Source organism: Carettochelys insculpta, chromosome 17 (genome assembly GCF_033958435.1).
Source record: "Carettochelys insculpta isolate YL-2023 chromosome 17, ASM3395843v1, whole genome shotgun sequence".
Classification (NCBI taxonomy): domain Eukaryota; kingdom Metazoa; phylum Chordata; order Testudines; family Carettochelyidae; genus Carettochelys; species Carettochelys insculpta.
In genome coordinates this window covers 2,748,547-2,776,024 of record NC_134153.1, presented here as the reverse complement: position 1 = coordinate 2,776,024, position 27,478 = coordinate 2,748,547, and the positions used below count along the sequence as shown (strand labels likewise).

General features: G+C 49.3%; 1 protein-coding gene across 8 annotated transcripts in view; it reads right to left on the bottom strand.

The window, feature by feature from the left end:
* NOL4L (nucleolar protein 4 like) overlaps nt 1-27,478 on the bottom strand; it is a 104,087-nt gene that overhangs the window by 9,852 nt on the left and 66,757 nt on the right. For 3 of the 8 annotated variants that reach the window (XM_075011693.1, XM_075011696.1, XM_075011701.1), the window contains 6 exons: nt 20,329-20,470; nt 4,109-4,377; nt 1,821-2,006; nt 1,538-1,729; nt 956-1,078; nt 177-378 (listed from right to left, as the gene is read on the bottom strand). In XM_075011693.1, the coding sequence (XP_074867794.1) occupies nt 177-378; nt 956-1,078; nt 1,538-1,729; nt 1,821-2,006; nt 4,109-4,377; nt 20,329-20,470 (1,114 nt within the window). Of the gene's footprint in view, nt 1-176; nt 379-955; nt 1,079-1,537; nt 1,730-1,820; nt 2,007-4,108; nt 4,378-20,328; nt 20,471-21,324; nt 21,406-21,986; nt 24,467-24,513; nt 24,576-26,323; nt 26,835-27,478 lie in introns of those variants that run through there. The other 5 variants (XM_075011699.1, XM_075011698.1, XM_075011694.1 and 2 more) reach the window with 5 other exon arrangements.

Sequence of the window (27,478 nt, the reverse complement as noted above, 5' to 3'; positions counted from 1 at the left end):
CATCATCAGCGTCCCCTCATTCGGCCAAGGTTGGAGGAGTGACCTATGTGCAGAGAAGGAAGGAACCCCAAGGCCCCTGCTTGTATTACACAGCACACTCAGCTCAGGCCTTCTCCCAAGCCCCATTTGAATGGCAGGATCAGAGGCCCCGAGGGCTGAGCCCCTTCCCTTCTTACCGTTACTGTGGTTCCCTGTTTGGAGCGAAGTGGGTGGCTGCAGGTTCCCGCCAAGGCTCCCGTAGCCACGGTAGCTGTAGTTCAAGCTTCCATTGATGTAGACTGGATCCTGGGAGTAAGAGGAAGCTGGCAGTGAGTAGGAGGAGTGTGTGATGGCTGTGGAGTCTCTGGAGTGCTGCTTATCCAAAGCGATCGGCTCATCCTACAGCAAGGAAAGCACACGGCTTTACTCCAGTGGAAGGGCTACACCGAGCACAGGCTCTGATTGTCTTGAATAACCCGTTGGGCCAGCCCACACCAGGACCTTGGCATCCCAGCCAATCAGAGCACACAGAGACAGAGGATGGCTTCAAACCTATTGACACACAGGTAGAGTTCGGCATGAACAACTGCTCACACGTCCTCATCAATCATCTGCTTTCTGCACTACAAGCCCTCCAGAAAGGACATGTCCCTTGGCTGCTGTTTCCTTGTCTCTGCAGCCTGGACACATTCACTACCTCAGAAATGGTTTCTTCCGGTCCTCCAGACTCTCCTTCCCCCTGTTGCGTGCTCTACCCTTCTGTGCCACATATGCTCTGCCTCTACAACCTACACGCACAACCTTTATAGGCAAGCTGTGAGCACACCAAACTTCTACAGCACGAAGCAGGTATCATGCGCATCGTCAGCGAGCAAGTTAGAGTGTCAGATCTCTGCTGACCTGGTCTGTCAGTTCTGGATCTTCTTCTGCCCTGTCCCAGCTGTGCCTGGCAAAAAAAGGGTTACATGGGTCGTACCTGGGATGTCTGATATATTTCCAGTCGCATTCTCTTGGCTGCTTTCCGTGTTTCACTCTCACATGCAGCTGCGAGGATATTTTCTGCCATGGCTGAGGTCAGGTGTGGCGGGGTGGGCCTCGTCTGTGAAGACAGACAACCAGGAGGGTCATATTTTGAGACACATGGACATTGATGCAAATAATAATTTCTTTTGTCTTGCTCATTCCGATCGTGTGCTGTGTACATTTGCCAGCAGCACAGCAACAGCACAGGATACTCTCAGCCCTTAGAAGTTAATACGTAAAATCAAGATCTTTAAGGCCTCAACTTTTTAACCCTTCAGTGCCTGCAACTGTTCCACCATCCATCAATGTGGCAGCCTCTGCCCTGTGTGCCCTTAGTGTGCCAGAGAACATGTAGTGACACTTCAACGAAATGACTGTTGGAAGCAGCGACACAGAAAATATCCAGAATGGCCTGTGATCTGCTCCCTCTCTTCTACACATCGGGAAGGAGGACAAGTCTGCAGGCACTAGGGAGGTGTGAGGAAGGGAGAGCAGGAAGACAATAAGACCATGGAAGGCAGGAAAAGCCGCTCACCATTTCCATGCCGTTCTTCTTCATGCGCCGGCAGGATTTGAGGTAAGTGCGAATGCGTTTGCGAGCTCTCTCCTGGAATTCAGGGAACTGTCGGCTGCAAGACTCTATGATGGCCTGGATCTTCTCTTTGGGCTGCTTGGAGATGGGAACCATACGGTCCAGATTCTCATCCACAAAAAGGCGCACAAACATCTGCAAAGACAATGTAGAGGGGTTGGGAGACAGGATGCAGAAGAAACCTGTGGCAGCTTGGACCCACTCTGCCCTAGTCTGTAATTCTTACGTTGAAGGCCTTTAATCGCTCTGGATCCATCCCTTCAGAGTCATTTATCTTATCGTTATCCTCATGGTCATCGTGGTCATCATCATCTTCATCTGCTGTGGGTGCTCTGCCAACAGTCAGGTCCTCCGGACAGCCACTGACCTCAGTCTTGATGGAGTCATAACTGCCAGAACTGTATGGAGGGGACTGAGAGAGAACAGGGAATGTCATGAGCACACAGACCTCCTGTCACCCTCAGGTCTCTGCCAAAGGCCCTGGCACCTGATTTCAAATAGGACATGGAACAGGGAGGAGCAGAAACCCTTTGTCTTTACAAGTTTGCTCTATCCTGTCTCGGTCTGTATGTCTGAAAGCAAGCAAGATTCCTCCCATATAGCCTATCCTGCTGGCTGATCTTTCCAGGAAGTTACAATCTTTTGTTTTGGACATCAAGTCTGCTGCCCTGAAAAGACGGATCTGTCACAAATTCAGCATTAAGGTCATTGCACTACAGGATCAAACAGGAGGAGCAGATGGGCCAGGAAAGAAAATTAGCAAGAGAGATTCAGGAAACCTGGTAAAGAAGAGCATCAGAAGCAGCAAAGAGGCAAAGTCCCATGGGGCCACTCCCTCTTAGACAGAGTTTGTTTAAAGGATGGGTGTGGGGTCCCTCCATTACAACCTTTCATGACTGCACTGTGGCTAACAGGCTGTAAATAGCACAAAGATCTGTTCTCCAAAAAAAAACTGTTTGTGTTGAGAGGCCACCCCTCTTATTCCTGTCTGGGAGAGGAATGGCATTTGGTAGACCCGTGGCTGAAGTCGTGGATTAGAATTCTAAGCCCTGGATTCAATTCTCACCCACCAACACATGTTGCCTGTGTGATTTTGGCCAAGTCATGTACAACTAGATTTTCTAAGGCATGAAGGTACTTACAATGAAGACAGGATGTGATGCAATTTTCAAAATAGCCACTGACATTGTCAAAAGGGTAGAAACAGCAACAGCATCCTGCCACTTCTTGGGCCTTTAAAAAATCCCACAGAGCCATTGTCTGCGTCTTTAAGCACCCACATTCTCTGTAAATCTGATCCTTTGTGCTCCACCTAGCTTTCCAGATGTAAAACGGGGGTAACTGAAAGGCACGCTGTATAGTCCCTTCGTCCCTATAGTGCAGCTAGTGCAGGCTACAGTCCATAATACAAAAAGTAGTCTTTCCTAGCCCTCAGCTCTTTCAAGATGGGTGGATTCCCTGGATTTGGCACTTCGATCATGGGCAAAGGAGCCGTCAGGAGCAACACGTAGCTGTATGTGCACGAGCTGCAGTCTCCTGAAAGTTTTGTTGCCATTCTGACATTCACACAGCTTCACTGTCTTCAGTATCACTCAGCCATGCCGCACTCTGAGCTCTAGCAGCCCACTTGTGAACTGGTTCCTACAACAGCACGAATTCAGTTGCTCTGCCAGGTGGTGTATACAACTTGCCCTCTGCTACACATGCTCCTGTCTACAAAACTGGTTTCTGTGAAAGGGGATGGCTGAGGCATTACAGGTGGCTACCTCCAGATTTATGGCTCTGCAGAGAGAGCAGGAGATCTACCACAGTGGAGGCTGTGCCTGCTGAGACCTCCTGGGAAGATGCTGACTGTTGGCTTTGCCTCTGTTGGGAGAGGAGGCTGAAGGAATGACTTTCACATGCCCTAAGGGGATTGTCTTCCATGAAAGTGAACCAAAGGAGAGATACTTTCCCTCGCAACTGAGGAGTGTAAAAAGCCCATTACATAGTCACGTCTTCACAGGCAACGAGAAAATAAACATGCTCAGCAGCAAGGTCTTTGTGAAACTGCCTGGGGGCAGGACTATGGCCGCATGCCATAGGCCCTGACTTCCTTGTATAATAATACTTCCTCTCTCCCTGCCTCTGCTAACCACACTGCCCCAAGTTGGGCCTTGATTTTACTGCACAGCCAGAGCCCCATGCCCCGAGCACAGCCAGACACAGCTGCTCTCTAGCAGTTCCTCAGAACTAACAGCGTACGGCTCCACTGCTTCCCCCTTCCCTCCCTAGAAGGGAATGCGTCCAGCTCCCTGAGCAGACTCCACCCCTCTCCCGAGCGGCCCCCATGCCAAGCAGCATTCTCTCATCTCCAGGGATAGGAGCAAAGTCCCCTGCTGCACTCGGACATCTCGTGTGCAATTTCCTCCATTTTGCTATCAGTCAGCAGAAGCCTGCGAAGGAGTCCGTGCGCTTTGCCCTTACTTATGGCTATGTGTGTGCCCTCTGAAACACCCCTCCCCCCAGACCTACCTCTGCTGTAGTCTTTGCTGTGTACTTCACCCGGCTCCGCAGCCCGTCAGCACAGCTGTCTGATTGGTACGAAGGAGTGACATGGGCAGACTGGATCTTGTCACAGAGGTTGATGGGCTGGTCCTCGGCTGAGGCAGTGAAGTCCATGGGGGCAGCGGTTCCATTCCCATTCATTTCTGGGAAGGTGCTGTCTCCCTGCGTGCTGCTGGAGGTGGAAGGGTTCAGTGTGGAGGAGCCATTTCCACTGCAGCTCTCTGATGAGGAATCATCTGCAAGGAGAAGGATGCGTTATTTCAAATCCCCGAGGCCCTTTCTCTTGGTGCACTCATCAGTCCTAGACCCTGGGGCATGCAGCAGACTAAGGCCGGGAGAGCACCTTCTGTGCCCTCCCAAAGGGAGGAACCTGCTCGAGCTAAGGCTGTTTTCCAGCCAGCCAGCAGGCACGCTGGGTGAGTGAGAAATTAATTTTTTATGACTCCCCTCGCTCTGCTGAACCTGGGTTCCCAGAATCCCTTGTGCTCCATGTGCCTACCTTGCACACCAGTCAGTATCTGTTTCTGGCATTGCCTATGCTAATAAACTACCGTCCTAGGCTCCAGGCCACTACACAGAGGTACGATCATCCCGCTGCACGACAGATGGCCGCGTACTGGATCAGAACATTTCTGTTCTGAGAGGCAGCCATTTACAGAGCCCCTCCCTCACGGCTGGGAGCTCTCCTGCTGAACAATCCCAGAAGTGAAAGAACATCAGATGCCTTCCCTCCCACAACCCCCCGGGAGAAAACAGATCCTTTCCGTGTTCACTCGCTGATGTCAGTGGGACGTGTGCTTGCTTTGGACTGTGGAGTTTCCATTTTACCAACACTGCAGGGAAGGACCCTTCCCTACTTGGTGCTTGCTCCCTAGATTTAGGCTATTTGTGACCTGTGCTCTTCCCTTCTCTCCCCACCACCCAGGGAAACAAACTTCAGGCTCTCCCATTTCCCAGGTACTGCTCTGGGCAGAGACATTTTGGACACAGTGGTGACCCAAGAAGGCAGACCTCACGGGGCCTTGTGGCAGAAAAGCACATTAGAACAAAATGGAACAAGGGGAGTCCTTGTTGCTAAAAATGCAGGCCCCCATCCTATCCCATCCCATCCACTTCTCCCGTATCTCCTGTTGTAAGCAATGGCTTCTGCAGACAGAACTCCACCCTGTTCCTCTCCAGGAATCACACAGATGGTTGGACGCAGACTGACTGATCCCCTACCTCTCTCCTGGATACAATCTCTCTTCTGTCGGTCTCCCTGTCGCTATGGTATCTGCACACCGAAATGCAGACCCCAGGTCTGTTCGTTGCATAGAAACGCCATCCATCCATCGTCCTCCATGCACAATCAACCCCGCTTCCTGATGCAGCTCCCGCCCACCTCTCTGAGCTCCCTCCAATTCACATGGACACAGCTCACCCCCTTTACTCTCCTCCCCTGGACTCTCTGACACCTGCCTGCCTTTCCCTGCACCTTTATTGTACAGACCATCCATCTCCCCATTTCAGGGGCACTAACACCTACCTGCTTTGTACCCTGCGCATATGTAGCTCTCCCCCAGCTTCTCTGCATGCTTTCCTAAGCACATGTCTCTGCCCCCATCCATAGCTCTCTGTACATGCTTGCAGGCTCCTCTATGTGCACATACCTCTGTGTCTCTTGGAGACAAGCTCCCCTAATCACAGGGACCCCAACTCTTTCTTCCACTTACACACAAACGCCTTTACTCTTCCTTCTCATTTACACACCCATCGCCACAACTCCTGAGGCCATCGGTATGTGGCTTTCGTGCTGCTCTTGAGAACAGTTTGGTCATGCGCAGAAATAGCATCTCTCTCCTGCACACACCTCCTAGGCAAAGCCTGGCTCTCCAACGCCCAGTAGCTGGTCTCCTGGGTCAGACGTCACTTTTAAACTCTGCTCTATCTATTTTCCCCCCCACACTGCAGTAAACCCTTTAGTTCATTAGGTGCCGCTGGGCAAGGGAACGGGAGCTGCTTCCTGTGTAGCTGAGAGCTGTGGTTCAAACAAAGAAGCTGCACCGACTGACAAGCAGATGGCAGTCCCTGGCTTCCTGTTCCCTGGATCCTCACTCACGCTGCAGGACAATAGGGGTCAGGCTGCAGGAGAACATATGGGACATACGGGAGGGATTCCGGCGCATGTGCAGTGAGTCCAAAGGTGTGTGTGGAAGAGGAGGTGGGGGAAGGAAGGTGCTCTAGCTGTCGCTATCAGTCTCTCTTCCTCCTCCCACCTTCAGCTCTACAGGGAAACTTTAATGAGTGAACTTTCCTGTGACCCCTGTGGAGCTTGCAGCAGCAAGGACTTTGTATCCCTTAAAATAAACAGACCAGTACAATTAGGCGTCTCAATGGAGTGCAAGGGGCCAAGCGGCAGTCAGACTCACTGCACCTGAAGGCGGAAAGCGAACTTGAGAACTCATTTCATCTCATCCCGACCCCTGAACTGAGATGGACCAAGTGAACCTAGACCAGGAGCTTTCAAGCTAGCTAGATGACTGCACCCCTTGCAGGATGCACACCTGGTTTCACCTCATACAAACAGAAGACAACTTGCTCACAAAATGCAACATCATACAAAAATGTCCCAGCACATGACAGGGTGCACCTTCCTGTCAGCATGCACCTTCCTGTCGGGCACAGTCGGGCCTGGAGCAGCGGAGGTCCCCTGCCTCTGGCCCCCAAGTGCCTGCTTTCAGCTTCTCCCTCCTCACCTCCTTGCCCCCCTGCTGTGTCTTGGGGTCCTGGCTCCAAGGTGTCCTGTCCCAGCCCCCATGGGACTCCTGTGGGGCTCCAGTTCCAGCCCCCTGCATGGCTGCCATAGGGTTCTTGTGCCCCCATGTGCAGGACCCTGGTCCCAGCCCCATGCTTCTTGGAGCTGCGGCAGGGCTCCTGCTCTGACCCCCGTGGCGCTCCGGCTCTGGCCTCAGCCCCCTCACGGGACTCCCACAGGGCTCCAGCCCCATCCACATCCTCCTCAGAGCTGCAGCTGGGCTCTGGCCTGGCCCTGTGCTGCCGCTGTGGGCTGCAGTAGGATTCCAACACTGGGCTCTCGCTTTCACCCCAGCCCCTTGCTGTCGTGGGTTGCCACAGGGCTCTGGCCCAGGGCTGTCACTTCCTTGCAGCTGGCAGCCTGACCTTATGCTCCCAGGCTCTCTGATCCAGGAGCATCTGTGGTGCCCGACCAGGCAGTGACGGTTTTCCTGCTAGTCCTGGAAAATGGCTAATTTCTCACTGTGCCCATGTAACTATAAAATAAACCAACTGGAATATAAATACTGTATTTACAGTCAGTATATTAGTCTATAGAGCAGTACAAGCAAGTCATATGAAATTCTGGTCTGTGACGAGTTAGCTAGGGCTTTTTTTTTTTTTTTTTTACACAGGCAGTTGTAAAATGGGGCAAATATCTAGGCAAGTTAAGGTAACTCCTAGAAGACCTCTTTGTACCGCAGGGATCCAAGTGCTGCTGGTTGAGAACCACCGATCTCGGCCGTCCCTGACGTGTGCACGCCAGGCTGCCTTCTGCTGGGACAAGCTGTTCTCTGACACCCTTTTACGTACTTGTGCACCAACACCTAACCTGTTCCCTCCTTCCCTCGCCCTCCCAAAACTGCTGGGCTCTCGTGCCTGCCCTTCCCCTCACATAGTTGTTCTGATTTGTCTGAGTGATACCCAGAGCTGACCGAATCCTCCCTGCGGTATTAAGTTCTACGGCGTGGCTCCACCCAGCACCGGCTGCAGTCCTAGAGTGGCTGCGCTACCCAAACAGGGGCACGATCGAGCTGGCATGTGTTGCATGCCAGGCTGTGTCCAGACAGGAGTCAGAGATAATGGGTGGGATTTTGCATTATATATATGAACTGAGAAATGTGTCCAAGGCAGGAGAAACCTCTACACCCCTGGGGCGACAGATAGGGTGTGCTTCCCTGGAGCAGCCTCTATCTGTGTCCGTGTGCCCTTTGCCTGGGCATTTATGTATGCTGAGATGTGCATTTAGCTTCAGTGTGTGTTCTCTGTGTGGTCTGGTGCTAGCAGGCCCTATGCATCTGCTTGCCAGTGAATGTGCGCACTGCATGTATGTGTGCTTCCTGGGTCTGTTCTTCAAATCTGTTTGCGTGAACAGCCTGCACGGGACCTGTGGATGCGGTGGGGGCAACAGCCCCCATTGCCATGAGGCAGGCGCACAGAAATCAGGCAGGCTGCTCTTGGAGAGCTGGGAAGGGCTGGGGGATCTGTCTCCCCCTCTGCTTGGCTGACAGTTTGAGTGCTGGCCCTCCCCCTGCTCTGCTCCTTCGGTGCCAGACAGGGCTCCCACAGGGAGGCTGTGGCCTTATTCAGTGATGCCTCACGGAAGGATTAAGAAGAATTATTCCTGTGCATAGAGGCACGAGCCGTACCACAGGCCCTGCTGTAAGCCTGGGCATCGCCACAGCAACCAAGCTGCTCCTCTCAGGGTGGCCAATCACAGACCTCCCTCTAGGCCAATGGGAGAAAATCTCCGCTGCCTTGGGACCTCTCCTCCCCGATCATTTTCTTCCTGGCTCAGAGACAGCCTTGCCCAGTCTGCAGCTGGAGCTGGTGTGTAGCACACACACTGGCTGTTCTCAGTCCACCCGCCCTGCAGGCTGAGCGCTCGTGCTCTCTGCACCTCAAGTAGCCAAAGGCGCGACCCCAACCATTAGCACGTGCACTGGGGTGGAAAAGGCCTGCTTTCCAGGATCTCTGCTGCCCCTGAACTCCACGTGGGGCACTAACAGTCATTATTCTGCCCTCAATCATGTGAAGTTGTGTAATGACAAAAGTGTGTCAAAACTTTTACTGAAGGAGATGCATTGCAGCCCTTCACCTTGTGTGCAGGCATCCACACCAGCCTCCACCCCTGCCTGGAGTGGCCCACGCCCATCCTCCTCCCAGATGTCCCAGTGGTAGAATGCCCAATGTCCAACCCCGCCTCACCTCCGCCATGATCCCAGAATCCCAGTCCATGCCAAAACCCACCAGAAGCTACACTGTCCAGCCACTCACGCACAGAAATTCCCACTGCTGTCCTACAACCAAAGGGTAAAGTTTAAAAGTCCTTCTCTAGGGCAGCAGTCCAGACCACGTACACTCCTGTACACTCCTGAATAAAGCTGGGAGGCCACCTTCCCCAGGGCCTGGCACTTGCTTTCGCACACCAGTTCAAGGATGCAGAAGACACCCTAGTTGAAGATTAAACTTACATTCAATGCCCGTATCAAAGCCTGGGGTTTGTTACACACAGAAGACATGAAGGACGTTTCAGAAAACTTGTTAGCAACCTACAGACATGTATTAAAATCTAATGGCAGTCTGAAGCAAATGCCCAGTAGGTACTGCAGGGAGAACATATTTCATTTCAATCTAGACTGAATGAAAGTACTTACCGGGGAAATTTGCAAATAAGCCGGTCTGTACGTTTTTACAGACTATGCGGCACACAGCACCTCTCTCTATTAACTAAGTGTCCGATTCATCCCAACAGAAACGAGCTGCTCTCAAATTCTAGAGAAGCTGTTTTCACTACTGATATGGATGTCTTTGGATCAGGATAAGAAGAGCTTTAGCACATTTAGGAATGCAGACCTTTGCTAAATTCGTGGCTTCCTTCTTTTCAGGACCTACAAGTGAGTCCTTCTCAATAGTTCACACCAAGAGGGAGGTCAACAAAACTAACTTGCTTCACACCATAACTGGACAAAACTCACAACCAGAAGGCCGTAAAGCCTGAGTGATGAGTATGGAGATCTTATGAACACAAGCGAGGGGCTCTGCTTGCAGGACAGAGGTCTCCCTCCCAGCTACAAGTGGAGGGAGACCTCTGAGCAGGAATTATGCCCAGTGCACTGGAATTCAGCAACACAGCTCCATGGGTTAAAGCACACTGAATGCAGGTTTCACCAGTGCCCACCCAGTGTGCTCTTGCCACAATGTTTGTACTAAGAGCAGCACAGCAGGACTGAGTGTTGGGGAAAGCTAAGTTGCTGTACAAGGACTTTGCTGCCCCTTTGCTAGGGGGTTGAGGTACCATCTTGGATTTTCTCCTGCTCATACACCAGTCCCAATTTTGGTATTTGTAACCATCTGCCAGGTTGTTTGGCAGGAACATTTGCAGCCCGCAGAGTGTTTGTGAGCTCTTTGCTTTCACCCAGGCTATTTTGTGTTGTCCTGGTTGCCCTCTTCACGTGGTCCTTGTGCTGCTCTCTGATTGGATGAGGAACGGGTTTTCTTTTTTGAACAGGAGAACAGTTAGTAGTGAGGGATGCGCTGCCGGTCTGAATCCTCAGACACATAATTAGTGTTAAAAAGTGTTAAACTTTGGGGATTTGTGCACATTTCCACGAACAGTTGGCGAGCACCCAAACACACCAACACCCAACAGTATGACACTGTGAATGACAGGGAGGCAAAGGCAGCCTAGCAGCCATTAATATATTCATTATCCCAACAGCATGAGCCTCATGAGCTCTCTGCTCTCTGCTGGAGTTTGGCTAAATGAGAAGCCCCTCTAATGAGGATAATTAGAAACCCCCTTGCACCCTTAAGCCCTAATTGAGGCAGACGGAATTGTAAAAACAATGTAACTTTTAACTGTTCTGATCTTTCATTCAGAAAACCAAATATTTAAATTTTGCATGTAATCATTGGCAGCTGGGATTCCACGGGCATACGTCCTGATGCTGAGAGACACTGAAACCCGTGAACTGGAATGTAGCAGGTCCAGGTTGGCAATGCAGGCATGAACGAGACTGAAAAGCCACAAGGTCGTAGGGATCCAAGCTGGTGCACAGGTCCTGTTATAACACGCTTTAGTCACGAGCATTGTGACTAAAGTACAGGGGCTGACTGCACACATGCTTGACTTCAAAGTCAAAGCTCCCTTTGCCATAATGATGAGCATCCAAGGGAGAACTGCTTAGTTTTGGAGTGAAGAAGCTGGCAGCAGCATCTCTGGTCTCTCGTTAGCTTCACCAGTCCTAGGAAAGCATCAAGGGAGGGACAGGAAAATGGCTCCTCAGGAAGGCTTGAGTAAGGGATCAGTCATTTACTAAATAATCAGGGCTGAGAATTTTCATGTGGAGGAGGCGCCAGGATTATCCTTGCTTTCTGTGGTGCTGGATTTGCAGGGATCAGGAAGGGAAGGGGAGATTTCCCACACCTGCTCCCTGAGCGGTTTTATGGCCGAGAAGCAGTTGGGTTTAATGTCTATTTCAACGTAGGGCAATGTGCTGCCGTCCAAAGAGGGAATTATAGATGAATGGGGCAAATTGTTCCTCCGCCTGTCACATCTCCAGAATGGAGACAAAACCCTCTTTTGACTGAGAAAACAGTGAGCTTATGTAAGAGCCAGCGGCCCACGGGAACCTCCAAGCAATACAACAGCACCACTCTGTCACAGTTCTGTGACAGCCCACCAATCGCCACCCAGGACTTTCAAGAGCTCTAGAATAACTGACCAATTGCTGTGCGGGACTTTCAAGGGCTCTGCGATCCTCTACCAGTCAACACACAGGACTTCCAATAGCTTTAGGATTATCTATAAGAACTAGAAACAGTTTGGGTCAGTACCACCAGATCACACACAGGCCTGTTGTATAATCAGCCAACCACCTGTCCTCCACCTCAAGGCCACTGCCTCTGACACAGCTTCTCCCCTTCATGAGAAAGGGAAATACACAGTTTCCACATTGAGACATCGCCAGCACAACTTCAGAACTTTACATCTCACTTTAAACCGACTGTCAGAACTGTTCAAAGCATCCCACCGAGGTCTCACTGTAACAACAGCCAGGAAGATGAAAAGTGCCATAAATTATTCACTCACAAAAGAGATGAGAAGGGGGGAGGGGAAGGAGGTGAGGCTGCAAAGGAGAGAGACACAATATAAATGAGAGCAGCAGAGTGAGAATGGGGGGCCCTCTGAGGGACCACTGCAAGAAAGGAGACCAACATTAAAGGTGAACGAGCAGCCCTGAAAGACCCCTCACCCAATGACCTGTGAACTCCAGAGGAGGGACCAGCCAGCATTAATCCAGCCCCAGCTCCAGCTAATGGGCAAGGACAAACATTACCAGGAAGACCTTCTTCTCTAGCATCTGTCAGGCTGATTTCCTTTGAGATGCTTGAACATTTTACATGGTAGCAGAGCAAGTGAGGTTGGCCAATATCCAGTTAAGGCGTTCTATTTCCTGTCTTCCCTTGTGAAGTTCCCAGACAAAGTGTCCATCCTCCACCCCAGGACTGTATTCTGTCAGCATCTCCACTGAGCCAAGCATCTGGTAATGCCAGGCACAATGCATGTCAGTGGACAATGGAGTGCTGTTTGCTCCCCTGCATTGTATAGGAAAGGTGTCTCCTTGTGCTAACTCCCAGCCCATCACCTTCTTCTCCCTCACCCCTCCCTGCAGGGCGATGGTATGAGACCAGCTTTGCTGGGGAGGCAGAGGGAGTGGCTGTCTAATGTCTCAGGGTCCTCGAGGGACAGAAGTTTTTCTGTTTGTCTACAAGAGTCAAAGCCAAGGAGCTAACACAGCAGAACAGCAGCATCGCTTATTAAGAAAGATTTCTCTTTCCTTTTCCGATGGGCATAGGCTTGGCCTGTAAGTGTATCTCTGGGAAATGAGGGCGTGGCACTGGGCTGGGGCCGTGGCTGGAGCCCAGCCAGGAGGGATGTACGACAATTACTGGCGAATGGCCAGTCTGCACCTCCACTTTTGCCAAATGCACTTCTGACTGTAATTCCAAGTGGGCTGGTGAATATCTTCACAACTGGCACCAGCCGCTTTCCTCTCTGTCTGCTTCACCCAAGAGAGCAAGGGCTGGAGGGGCTACGGAGATGGAGCTGCCCTCTCTACCCCGAAGGCGGTTACTTCCTGGGGGAGGTGTACAAGGTGGTGGCATATGAAAAACTCAGCAGGCTGGGGCCTGTGTTGTGCTTGAGCTGGGGATTGCTGAAGCTGGTCAATTCAGTCTATAAAACCCAGAGGCGGAAAAAGCACCAAAAAGCTACTTGAGTAAAAGTACTTCTGGATACTTGGGTACAATCTAGATGTGCTGTGTGTGCATCCATGTGCTTATACTCGAGCAGTTTTCTAGCGGGACAATAGTAACTTGTACTTAAGTATACCCCCCTCCCCAGCAGCTGCATTGTTACTCAGGTAACTTTTTGGATACTTTTTTCCATCTCTGATAAAATCCGAAATAACTAAACTGAACAGAAACAGAGAAAGGGATGAAACTTGCCATCAACTAGCTGGCTTCAACTGCACCCAGCTTAAGCACTGGGGTGGGGGCAGTTTAAGGAAAGTGCTGCTTGATTTCCATGCAGAAAGCACTACCATCTGGTAGATGTTCTCTAGTTAAGAGCAAAGGCGGGTACAAGCCAAGCAGGTGGGGAAGCCTTGGCAGACAGTGCACCAGGCTAGCCAAAGGCATGGTGGGAGCAGCTTTGAATTTCCCAAACCTGCAGCCTTGTATTTTTAAAAAAAAAAAAAAAAAAAAAACTGACCAAAGCTGGGACTGGCATGAGCCTGTGCTCTGAGAGAACTCCAGCAGAGTGGGCAGTATTTGCTGTTCTTCTACCCTCATGACAGACTCAGGAGTGCTGGGAGAACACAGAGATGACAGGCCAGGGGGTGACAACTGTAGCCAGCCAGTCAATGCCCCAGGGCCAGGCTCAGTGGACTGTGGTGTGGGAGGAAACCATTTGGTGGTTACCCGCCTGGGAAATCAGACGTGCGCTTGAAGTGTCATGAACATGCCAATTTGGCTGTCACTGCTCTGGGGATCAAATTCATCCCCCGTTACACCCCTGCCTGCAGACCGGTGAAGTCCCTGGTGTGGTACGTGAGTGACTGAGATCAGAAGGGCCCATTATCTGAAGTGAGCTAAGCCTTTCGGAAGAGCTCGGCCTCAGTCTCCACCCCTGTGCCTGGGTCTTGCCCCAGTCATGTGATGGAGAGGCGAATGGGATGGAACTCTGCAGTGCAGCCTGGCAAGTAACAGGAGGGAGTAGCAGTAGATGGCAGAATAAGGCTGGCGGGGGCCTGGGAAGCACTCAGTCCTAAAAGAGCTGCAGAAAAGGCCTGTGAGAAGAAAAGATAAAAACTGGGAGGGTGAACTGAGAGGAGAAGGTCTGAAGCAAGGCCTGGTGTGGATACAGGTCCTTGTTCCGGGGCCTAGATGAGAGACACCCTTCCCTTTTCAGCTCTGTATCACGAATGAGACACACCCCGAGGAGGGTGAAGGGTTATGCAGCCCAGGAGGGAGGCAAGCTGCCTGGGGGCGGGGAGTATCACAAAGGCCCTGTGTCAGTGGAGATGAAAACTGTGGGTGGCCATGCATGCATTTTCATTCCTTACCATGGAAGGGCTGAGCTCTGGCCTTGACTGGATAACCCAAAAGCACCACAGTGACCACCAACAGACAGTACAGCCAGGAGGGAAACTGAGAAATGAAAACGACACTGGATGTGGCAAGTGGCCTTGTTATAGGCCTACATGCACGAGCAGTGAAGCATGCGGCAGCTCTGAGGGACCGAGAGAGACGCTTTGGTGAGACTGTGTGGAACATGTAACAACACACTAGAGGATAGTAACAGGTGTGACCTGAGAAGCTTTAAGATGAGGATATAGCAATGCTGATAGCTCACCGGTGAACTTGCAGCAAGAATGGAAACCCCAAATCCTGGTATGTGCTCAACTAGGCCCTGGCTGTCTTGGCAGGCTCCTCTCCAAGTAGAACGTCCAGCAATAAATGGCTTAGAAGGTCTAAAACCTTGTGATGCCCCAAGGTAACCATGCACCACAGTTCAACCTGCACTAGAAAGGAGGTGGGTGTCTGAGGACATCCTCTGTATTGCCTTCATTGCTCACCCATCCCACAGTGGTCTGTCTAAGGGAACTCTGATATACCTCCAAGTCCCCAGTGGAGGAGCACGTCTAAGGAACCACCCCACCTATCTACCTCTGAGCTGTCTCCTTACAGCACTCTCAGGGGCACTGCCTCCTGCCACCTGCCTTGAGAGGGGGTCATCTCTGATGGTTGTTTCACACTCAGCATGCCCTTCTTCTTGGGGCGGGGATTAGTGACCACTTCCTTAGACAGAACAGATTCTGTAATGGCTGGATCAGTAAGTACCAAGGCAAGTCATGGATGAAAGGGGATCTGCCCCAGCACAGTGACATAGGAGAATGCTCTGCAGCCCACTCCCTGCTGCAGTGAAATGAGTCTGTACTCACCAGCTGAAAAAGGGATGTAGAGACAGGTTAGAAAGCTCCTCCCACCCCAACGCTTAGTGCTGAGAGTCCCTCCAGGCTGATCCCTGACTAAGGCAGCTGAGTGACAGCTCATTATGTGACTATGTCACGGACAGCAACGCACTGTCCATTTTGGGGAGACTGCCTCCGAACATGGTGAGACCTTGCTGCTCTGCACTAGCTCCAGAGAACACAATAAGTACACATGACGTGGGGACCTGCCTCCCAAATGCTCAGTAATTAGACTAAATTGTTTGTAATCTGTAATCTACTAATAAAAGCAACATAATACAATATGTAGAAATACAATGTCCTGTTGTCATGACTCACTACAGCATCTGGTATGACTGTCTTGCTGAGGGATGTGAAAAGACCTCTAGGCTGCATGCGCAATGAGAGACTTCACTTTATGGTTGACACAGACTAGCCAGACGGAGGCCAGAATCAAGCCAGCAAGAGGATGGTTCACCCCTTGCAGTGAGTTAAAGCTCCCGGCAGCATCCTGGGACACCAGGAAGCCAGGAGGTCCACATGCCCAGCAAGTTTCTGTAACACATGTTCTGCTGCAGTGCTTGACTGCACAGGTAGCCTTGAGAGGAGAAGAAAAATGGTGCACTGTCCACCACGACATGGTAATGAAGCAGTGATCATCTTTATTGTTCCTAAACATGCCCATTGATCCCTACAAATTAATCTCTTCAGGATGTCCCAGAAAATGTCTAACAGTCGGTAGTAAAAAGTTCCTATTTTCATCTTTGCTCAGGCTTTGGAGATCCAGTCACATCCTTTTGAGCAGCTTAAGATGTGAGTAACATTCTAGCTGGGCCAGGGGTGAGAGAGAAGCTCACATTTTCCACTGTGGGAGCAGCAGAGTAACACAAGAATGGGAAATGGAAGGAACTGGTTCTAGCAGCTCTTTGGGCGCCACTACTCAGTCTGCACTTTTCTGCAGTCAGCAGTGTCAAGCCTATGTGAACCTCCACCCCTGCCAAGGATACTGTGCCTCTGAAATGCTCCCAGACAGTGTCTCCTGCTATCCCTGTTGGAATTACACACCAAATAGCTCTTTGCTGTTTCAAAGGTTAACACACAGTTTGTAACAGGATAATAGCAGGCCAAGGTTTCTAGGCACTGAGACAGAATAAGGTGTTTTTCTGTCTGAGTCACTTATTGCTCCCTAAGGTCTCGAAGAAACCTACACCCCAAGGCAAGATAAACTTGCCTTTTGCACGCCCTCTCACTACACGCACACCATCACACCTAGAACAAGTCTTCAAACGGAGCAGGAGGGTCAGTATAGCAATTCCTTGTAAAACTCTTCAAATCCTGAAACTTGGCCTTAAAATAAAGTTTGAAATATGCACCTATAGTTCATGATCTCAGCACTGAGTCCTCATGGGACGGTAACTGTGCATTATGCTTTTCTTTTGTAAAAAAGTCTTTCATAAACCATGTTTTCTAAACACCTTTACAGCTAAACAATAGCAGGGCAGAGATTCTCGGACACAGAAGAGGAAGAATGGTAATATCTTCTAATGAGATGTAGCAAAAAGATGAAGGCAGGGATTGCGGAGGAGAAGGTGCACACACGCCACTGGCACAGGGAACGTGGGAGCAACAGAGAAAACTGAAACCGACAAAGCCCAAGCAGGGACACTGGGCTCTGCGCTGTGATGTGCTGCGAGATACTTGAGGAGGGCGCTGACACTTCTCTTCCAGTTTGCCAAATGACATATCTTGGACACCCACCCCTTCCTGCCAACTGCTCCAGCTGTGCATCTGCCTTATTTCTGGCCCAGCCAAGGATTCGTTTCTTCCTATTGCTGTAGTGATCCTCTGGCCACAGTTCTGGGGCCCCTGTCAGATCCTGAAAATACAAATATTTAGTGCAAAGAGCAGGGCACTCACCCCCTACGAGTGCTGGGCCTCAAATGCAATGAGTGTTTCCATTCCTTGCTGCAGTGGAGAGGGTGGACAGGAAGTTGTCCTCTTCACCTGTTGACAGCTGAAATCCAGCCCTCGGCAGCTGTGACAGAAAGCTGCTGGCAAGATGGCTTCAGCCCTGTTCCTAGAGTATAGATGTCCATCACAAAACCCCTTACCGAAACGGGGACCAACCGGTCCCTTTGTTGGCAGTCTCAGCGGAGGGGGCCAAAAGACAGACTGGGACTGAACACCCAGCCACCCAAGGGCGAGATCCCTTCTGGTCAGGGTGTTTGCATTGTTGCTGTTAGAATGCTCCCTGTCCTGTGAACAAATGGACGCGTGGGTAATGAAAAAAAAATGTGTCCACTCTACAGGCATAAGAGAACAACCCTGTGACCTACCAGACTTCAAGGAAATGGGCATGGTTGAAATCCATTCAGGGTTCATTACATTCTTGCTCCCTATATGCCCCACTTACCTCTTCATTTCCCCCAGCTGCTCTCCTGGATTAGTTCTCCAGTGCTTGGAGCATCATCTCATTCCCTCCCTCTCCATCCTTCCCCTCACACCCTCTGTCTGCTTCAGTCCTTGCTGCTGGCCACGGGACTGGCAAAAAGCCTTCCACCCCAATAGCACCAGTCCATACCTTAGAGTTTACTCCAGCACATGACAAGTGCTATTGGTAATCCCTGGAAGTAGAAAAACCATCCACAACTTTTGCTTAATTCCAGAAAACTCCATAAATTCTGCCAGTTGAATGAAGACCCCAATTATCTGGCTTCAGTTAAAGGGTCCTCCAATCAGTACCCCCAGAACCACAACACTTATTCTCTTATCATATCTCATCTGCTACTCTGGTATTTTCCCTTCTTCTCCTTCCCCGAACCTGCAAGGCATGGTCTCTGAATCAACAGGGGAGACGAAATCACATGTCCATTTTAAATTCTGATCGGCCGCTGAACTGGACAAAAGGTGCTGCAGAAGCCAAGAGGTTTCTCTGGACAGAAACCCGAGGAGTGGAACATGACTGGAACGGAACAGCTAAAGGTCAACGAGTGATTATAAACCTCCTGAGCCACTGAGCCACAGCCTTCCTCCCCTTGCCCTATATGGAGACCTGCACCACAACAGCATTGCAGAAATAAGGAGCACTCGCTGTCTTCCATGATGTGGAGATTCTGTGGGCTGTGCACCCTTGAGAGAAGATACTTGCCCTTGGAGAGAGCAGTGTTATTCCCGTGATACTTGCACTGTCATTTCCAAAGTAGATAGAGACACAGAACTTTAGCCTTGGTGAGGAAATCCAAAGCTTCTTCCTACACCATTGTCCTTTTGCCTACTGGCAAAAGCGTTGGAGAAACGGAGCCAAAGCATTTCATTCTAGAGCATTCACAAATGAGGGGCACTGGAATGCAATGCTGCACAATAAACCCTGGGCTGAGAAACATTCTCTGCCACCAGAGCTGCAGAGTGCAGTAGATGTCAAGAAATCTCAGCCTAGAACCCTAGGTGCGGAGGGTAGCGCATGCCACAGAATAGCGTGCTGTGTGCCACAGATGATGGCATGCCTGATACCAAGCAGCCAAAACACTTGTAAACATCACTTGTGAGGCACTTTGGAAGTGGGATGATGACAAGCTGTCACAAGAAGGACCTCACTGGGTCCTTCCTCCTACTGTGCTGCAGTTGGACCATGCAGGGCTTAGCAGCGTATTTATAAAGAGAGGAGAAGTGCTAGACTGTCTGCTTCCACTGTACACCGGGGTGCCCTGCAGAGCAGGCAGGTTTCATATCCTCACGCGGGCAGCAGTAAGACTCCTGGACAGGCGTTGCTATTTTTAAAAACTGCAGCAGTTTCTCAAAACTGCGGCTTTGCACATAAATCAAGCTTGCCCCAGAGCATCTAGCAGAGAAAGCAGTAGGGCACCCACTCTCCGCCTCTTGCCATGAGTGGCTAAAACCCACGCCGGGCAGACAGGCCAGCACAAAAGCCCTTTCTTTCCCGCACTTCTGGGTGGTTTTCCAGCCCCTCCTCTTAAAGCAACACTACCTTGCTCTGAGCTGCCCCAAGATACATCCACTTCCTATCAGCTCTCCTACCGCCTCTGCGCACAGCTCTCTGGAGACAAGAAGGGATTCAGCCAGGAGAGAGCAAGGCCTGTCAGTGGCTGATTCTCACTCTAACACCATGGTGATGAACTTTGACCTGAACTCAGACTTCCACCCCTTATTTACTTTTTTAAACTGAAGTGCTCCATGGAGCTAGCACAACACCCCTCCTCACCAGCCTGCCTCCTCCCACACATTCCACATGGCTCAGCTTTCGCCCTTCTTAATTACCTGCCCTACCCAGGGCGATGCCCCCACTTCTCTCCCGGGAAAAGAGCTTCATGTTGGAGATCAGAAATGCTCCTAAACGTGTAACTCAGCTGAGTGATTCTGACCGAGGAGCCCACATCTCTGGGCCTCGCCAAGCTCTGCTGTCTGTCCCTCTGCCCCACTGGCACCTTAGAGTGAGCCCTGTGTGGCAGATTAAAGCGCCGTGCTCGGCTCTTTCATGCAATGTTACCTCTGATTCCAGCCCTGCCAACTGGTGCAACTCTGGGAACAAGAGTGTCCAGCACATGTCACAGTGACCCCTTTGTCTCTTGTCACAGGAAGAGTCTCTTATCTCAGAGCCTGGATTCATGAAAAACCACAACATAGAGCCCTTGTCACAGCCAGCACCTGCAACAGACAGCTACCAACAGCACTGAGGGGTATGGAACGTACACTTGCTCCATGTGGAGAGGCCTGACTTCAGAGCAGTCCCCGTGCATGTGCTGCTATGAAATCCATCCCCTGGGGGGGACACCTGATCGAAATGGAGCAGTTAAAGTTTAATGAGCTATTTAAAAACAGCCTATGCCACAGACGCACAGCCCTCCCTACCCTGGCCCCACAAAAATCCAGATTGCTCACCATCTTCCTGGCCGTGCAGATTCTGAGGGCTCCGCATGCTCTCGTCCTGGCTGGGGCTCAAACTGGAGTTAAGATGCTGGTCAGCTGAGATCCATGTGGAGTCATTCATATCAAAGTCCTCGCTGCTCACTGATGTCTCATCCTAAGAGCGAACAGGAGAAGGTTAAATCTGGTTTGGTTATGAAGCTCCTGACCACATCCCTTGGGAGGCACAGCAGTTCCTGCATCCCCAAAGAAACATGTTTGCCTCTTTGGCATTCAGAGGCTCTGCAAACAGCCCTTCCCGGCGTGCTCCGGGTTAGGCAGCATTTCCCCTGCGGAGAGCTCTAGTACTCTGCTTCCTGTTTGAAGACGTGCCTGAGGAATGGCACAGTCTGTAATTGAGGACAATTAAAATAGCTTGCATCCTGTAGGAGCGGATGGCTGAGCCCTGGAGTTTACCCTTTAATCTCCATTGACACGACAGTGTGTCCAAGCAGATAAACGGTTGTGCAAGTGGCGCAGGCAGGGTGTGACTTTGTTAAAACGATTTCAAAAAGTATTAAGCTGAATGTTGTGTTTTAAAAACAAAAAAAACACACAGCCAGCTGCTTCTTTAACAGAGCAGGAAGGGTCAGGTGGGATCAGCTGCTGGTGAAACTCTGCAGAGCAGCTCTCACTCCCCTGGAGATAGAGCAGAGGTGGACAGGGCCTAAGAACCTGCAGCCTGCTTTGCACTCTGGCTTCACAGGCCCTTAAATCTCCCAGCGGATTCCAAGGACTTTTCAGACGGCATGGGGTCAGAGATGCCAAAAAGCCTCAGTAACACATGAAAGAGAAGCAGATGGGAATGGAGGGGGATGACATGGAACTAGCCAGAAATATCTGCAGAACCCTTATTTTCTCATGTCCTCTGCAAGAACAAATACCTAACAGCACAGAAACCTGTGGAGCTGGGTAAGGCAAGATGTGTCCTCTGTCTGGTGCAGCACGTGCAACACCAAGGGTGGAACGCACCTTGCCGTTTGCAGCAGGAGTGAGGTGTGCGGTTTTTCTGACAAACAACTCTCCGCTCGCTTAGTTCTGCTGCTCTGAAGACTGTCAGCCCCGAGAAGGGAACACACCATTTGAGAAGTTTGGGATATCATCGACTTTCCTACGGCATAGACGACACTTCTCTCTCCCACTCCCAGACCTCATAGGCCATCACCCTCTTCCTCCTTTTTAACCTTCACTGCGCCTGAAGACACAGCCCTTGGGTAGTCCAGATCCAAAAAGCTCAGCCACTGGATTTCAAAATCATCATCATAAAGGCAGCAGTGAGATTCTGAATGAAAGGTGGAGCTAAGAAACCTCAGGGCTGGGCCTTCCAAGCAGAGGCCCCAACAATACACAGCTATGAAGGAAGTAGAGACCGCATGGGGATGTGTAATGCATGCGCTGTCTGGTTAATCTTTGTGCCTTTCCTCTTCTTCCCTCCCAAAATAAGCCAGAGACCTCACCCAAAGATAGGGGCGAGAGTGACTAAACACACCCAGAGCCACTTTTGACTGTAGCTACTATATAAAACAACCTTCCACGAGCTTGCAACCTCTCCATTTCCCTCCAGCATTTAGGAACTCAGAAAATACCAATCCCCAGTTCTCTTCCCGGCCCCTCCCTCCAAGCAGCCCCCGCACCTTGGAAAGCTGCTCTACTCCAGCAGACTTTTTAAATTGTGAATAAACATCTTTAAGAGTGGGTGTGAACTTTCTTCCTTCCTTGTCCCTGCAGAGACATCAGCTCACTCAGGACAGGAACTGCTGGGTTTAATCGGCTCCCTCCTCATGTTGTGCCTCAGAGGGAGTTTCCTGGAATTTACAGCTTCTCTACAGCCTTAACTTGAACACTTGTAAAAATCACACATGGCGCAGAGCTACACTGGGAGGCTTCTACTAACCTTGTGTGCACTATCAGTACACAGCACACTCATGTTCACATGGCCATGCTATACACTGTCAACGAAGCATGCACATGCTTACACACCTATGGCAACATAGGCTCAACAGGCCACACGGAGGGTAAACAGAAAGCACTTTTCCTTGCCGGTTTGACTAAGATCCACATACTTTTCTCCCTCTGTCTTCAATAGCAATTCATGGCTGTAACATCATTTTGGCAAAAATGAACTGACATAGCTGGGGTTTTTTAATGTGGATTTAACAATGTATGTGTTCTACAACTGCACATATTCTCTAAGAAAAGTTTCAATCTGATCCCCTTAGTCTCATGACATTTATCATGAGTTTACACTGCAAAAACCAAAACGAAAAACAGCGAATGTTGAAGCCTGAGGCTAGAGCCCTGGCTATGCAGGGCAGCGTTTAAAACAGCAGTGTTCACATATCTGCTTCTTCTCCAAGACCCTCTCCCCTCTCTTGGTTTCAGAAGCCAAGCTCCAGTCTCCAGTCTCAGCTTGAATGTCTACACTGCTACCATTAACACGGCATCTTGTTAGACTCTGGTTCTGAGACCCGCTGCCTGAGCAGGATTGTGTTTCCTCAGTAAAGATATACTCTATGCCCTCCTCTGACACAGGGATGGAACTAAAAGAAGATCTCCACTACTACCTATATGCATTAAATTGTAAGCATGTATATGATGCCCATCACCCTGGCATCTGGGCATTCCTGCAAAGCTTAACCTGGGCTCTTACTTGTATATGCTAAATGCTAAGGACTCCTGCTGCTCATAGTTGCCCATTGGGCCAGCCTGCAGAGAGAGAGGGCCTGGGTCCAGAGTACATATTGCAGGACTGAATGAAACTGACCAAGTCCAGGCAGCCCTCCCTCAGCAGCCATAAGCTTAGCCATGGGGCGCTGGATACTGGGACGTATGTTCAGATGCAGACTTATACACACGTAGCATCTTTCTAACAGAGTATCATGAAACATTGTATTACATATAAAATCCCCTCAGTACACTATACTGGTCCCTTATCTCTCAGGTAAATATATTGAACAAGAAACTGATCCAGCTGTAAATGAGTGAAGCCCAACAAGACTCACTCAGAGCATGACTAGCAAGCCATCTCCAGTATGACCTAGCAGCAAAAAAGGACATGCTATTGAGGTGGAACCTTGCAAGGGCAGGCAACGTCCTCCTCCTTTAATTCTGGGCTTCTCTCTGCACCTTTTTCAGCGGGAGCCTGCTTCATAGGACTCCAACTGGGAAAACAAGAGCATTTACACTTAGAGACTCCAGCAGGATTAACTTCCTAGCAGCTGTGCCCGTTTCTGCAGCATACAGATTTAGCAGTACCCCATCAATGACCCACATGAACCCAGCAATGTGAACTGCCTCTTCGCAGCACCTAATCAATATATCACCCAATGCAAATAGTGTGCAGAGCCCATAACAATGCCCTACGTGCAAGAAGGTCCTTAACAATGCTACCCTAGGGACTTGCTCAGCCCTCAGTGCTTATTTAAATTGCAACACAGCCCAGAACCACGAATGTGAGTTGTAGCATCTTCCTTTGCAGCCTTGCTAACACAAGTCCTGACTTAAGCAATTAAAGAAGCCCCTTAGCAGTGTCCTGTCACTATTGCCGAGTATTCCAACGCCACCAGTGAAATTTCCTCATCAGAATTTCCCGACAAAGCAAATAAGGCCCTGAGCCTTGTGACTTTCTTGCAATGCCCTATCAATGACAGCAATGACTCCTGGCAGTGCCCTCCTTATGCCAGCAAAGATTCCTGTGATGCAAGGCCCATCCAAACAATGCCCTGCCGCTTTTTCTTTTCCAGCTATAACTCCAATAATTGCTTACATTTCAGCTTGTACCAGAGGAGTGATTTTTTTTTTCCTGGCTGAAGCACAAGCAGGCTTGTGCACCCAAATACACAGTATGGTGTAAGTATAAAATCCTTCCCCCCCACCCCACCTTAATCTTACTCTGAATACCAACCCTGTGGGCAGACCATGGAGATGTTTATCAAAAGCCCATCAGACGAAATCAAACTGGTAAACAGTAGCAACAGCTACAATTCAGAGCAATACAGTAAATATAATCCACCCTTCCACTCCCTTTCAGCCTGCAAGTCAGGCAGCTCATTCTTTTCCTCCCTGGATTATCAAGAGAATTCTCTCTGCTAATTTCTTCTTTCCTGTAAACAAACTTCAAATGAAACTTTCATTAAAAATAACAAAAAACAAAAAACCCACAGTCCATTACCACAGCCTGGCTCCAGATTTGCCTCCTCTTCCCCCGTACCATGCCAGTCATGACACAGATGAAAGCCACAGCAGCTGCCCTAATCAGCTAGCACAATCTCTCTCTCTCTCTCTTCCCCCCCCCCCCGCCCCCGCTTTCCCCCTCCCCACCCCCTCCTTCCTAACCTTCTTCCCTCCCAACTCCTTATCCCTCCCCTTTCCTGCTCTCCCGAGAGAGCTCACACTGCAATAAAGTTCCATCACTTCATTTCTTGCATTCATGGGATTGAACAATTGAGGATCATGAAATATTCGTGCAGCTTCTTTTCTGCAAAGTGAAGCAAGTGTCCAATGGTATTCACAGGACCACACCCAAGTATCCAAACAAGGACTCCAGGCACAGCAAGGAACTTGGAAAAACATCACTACCACTCTCCTTATCTTCAGTCCAATATTCACAGCTGCTCTGCAGAGGGAGCTGGTCTACACGTGTTCTTGTTATCAAAAGAAAATGCAGGTGCAATATTATTAATACTTTGCCTATCTATAGTACCTTCTACTCAAGAATCTTCAAGCACTTTATCAAGCCACACCATTTGTCTTTGAATTATAGAACCAGTATTCCTATTTCAGAATTGAAGAAACTGAGTCACCATTAGCTGCAGTGACTTTCTGAGGAGCTCAGAGTGAGTTGGTGGCAGATTCAAGAACAGAGCCTAGATTGCAGGATTCCATCCTGTGCTTTAATCACCAAATGATGATTCTCTTTTTCATGAATAATCTTTTCCCTTCAGAACTTCCACACCACAGACTCAGAAGAGCAGAAAAGCTGTTCTTATAACCAGGGCTTATAAACATATGCAGGACCTATCAGTAACCTGCTTATTTTACAGGCAGGCTCAGTTTCTCTGAAACTGGTTTGCCAAGGCCTCCTAAGTCAGTTACACCATCCAGATCACAATTTATTTTTTGGCCTCTAAAAACTGTAACACTGTGTTGCTTATTTTCCTTTTCAGGTTATCTGGTTTCATTTAGAAATATATCCCTACTTATTTGCCATGACAAATACGATAAAATAAAATACCAGAAAAAAGGCTGTTCTTTTCATGGAAACAAAAATCTAGAGAGGTGATTGTTTACTTTAATGGAAATAATCAACTGTGTAACCTGGATCAAATTGGTGACAATCAGACTCACCATAGGCCATTGTAAGTTTTAGAGCAGTCAGCTACCTTTTTAGAATCAACTAAATGTGGCATGGTTGTCTCTCACTGTAGCTGCTTTACCTGTACATATCATAATGCACCAGGAACTTGGAGAGAATGCTAATCACAACATTTTCTTGAAGGACAGCACCTTCCATGACCAACTCTACCAAAAGGGGAGCTTCACTCCATGTCAACAAGCATTAAACACAGCCTTCGCTGCATCCAAGAAGGTATTGAACCACATCTGACCCTAACTGAACCACTTCAGTTCACAGAAAGGCTTAATATAATGTAAGATAAAGCTACTCAGGTCAAAGGCACTGTATATCCTTGCAGCCAAGCACCACCCACAGACCCTCCCACAACAAAACTAAAACACTGCTGATTGAATTCAGTTGAAGCATTTAGGACCCATGAAATCTGATGTCTATTTCTATACATTACAAACCAACACTATATTATGAATGCCCTTCCTATCAGGTTGCCTACTGCTCTTATTTACAGAGAATAACGGGATTTACTGTCATACAAGATCATTCTCTTCTACAGTTAAAAAGGGAAAGAAGCTCCTTAACCCTTGCAAGGGCTTGGAAAAAATAAGAATTCATTCTTACCAGTTCCCAAAGTCAGAAGAGATGAGACCTAGCTGAATATTTTACATGAAAAGGGAATATCCATGAGCTCTGTTGTCTTGTTTTCCCTCCCTCCCTAAGAGCTCTCTTTTCTTCTGGGAAAAAAGACCCAAAAGAAAGTGTACCTAAACAGCACATGCACATTTCATATGTCATTACTGGAGGCAAGGAGGAGCAGGCAGTCTGAATTTCTGCCCTCCAGTTTGGATGAAATCTTCAGGTGTTCTTGCTGTTCATTTGCAAGGTGCTGAACAAGAAGTGCTTTTCAACCAGTGGTCTGCAGACTATGTCTAAGACTGACAAAGGGGTCTGCAAACACAAATGGTTGGAAAACTTCTGGGGGGCACAGCCTACAGAGGAGGAAAACATGAATTTGCCAAGCAACTACAACTACACCGGAGTACTATTAACATTATGTATTTCTCAATACTCTGCTGAAAGTGAAACAGAACTTGGTCAAAATCAAACAAGCCTTTGCTTTACGTAAAAGGAGACAAGAAAACCTCTGAGCCCACAAATCCCTAAATATGGAAGAGAACTTCAAACTTCCATCAACACAGTAAAACTTTATCAAAAATCTGATAGTTTTAGCATGTGCATATTAAAGGGATGTTGCCAGGTCCAATCTAGATCCAAACTGGAAGTTTGGTGAACATGTATTTTTGCATAACATATAATCATTAGAAATCTTTTGTGTCAACATATTTTCACTGTAATGGCAAACAGGACAAAAACCAACTCCAACAATCTTTCCCCCACGCTCCCAGAATGCCACCAAACCAAGGGAGTATTGGACTACTGCCTGAGAATGCAGAAGTGAAACTGTCTAACAACTAGGAACGAGTGAAATGATCTAGTCTGTTCCCATTGTATAAGATGGGCAAAATACAGGAAATAACTGCCTAAAGACCAAAAAGCAGGGGAGGGATTTGTTTGCTTGTAACATTCTTGCCAATGCAGTGTATACACACACAGGTGGGTCTGAGACGCATGCCCTGTGAAATGTGTCCCCTGTGACCAAGGAAGTTTCTTTCCATTTGTATGGCTCGATGTAAATGAATAGATCAGTAAGGCAAATCCGCCTGAGCATGGGTGTCAACAGCTCCAGCCTTGGCCGGCAGGGGTTTCAGCATGAAG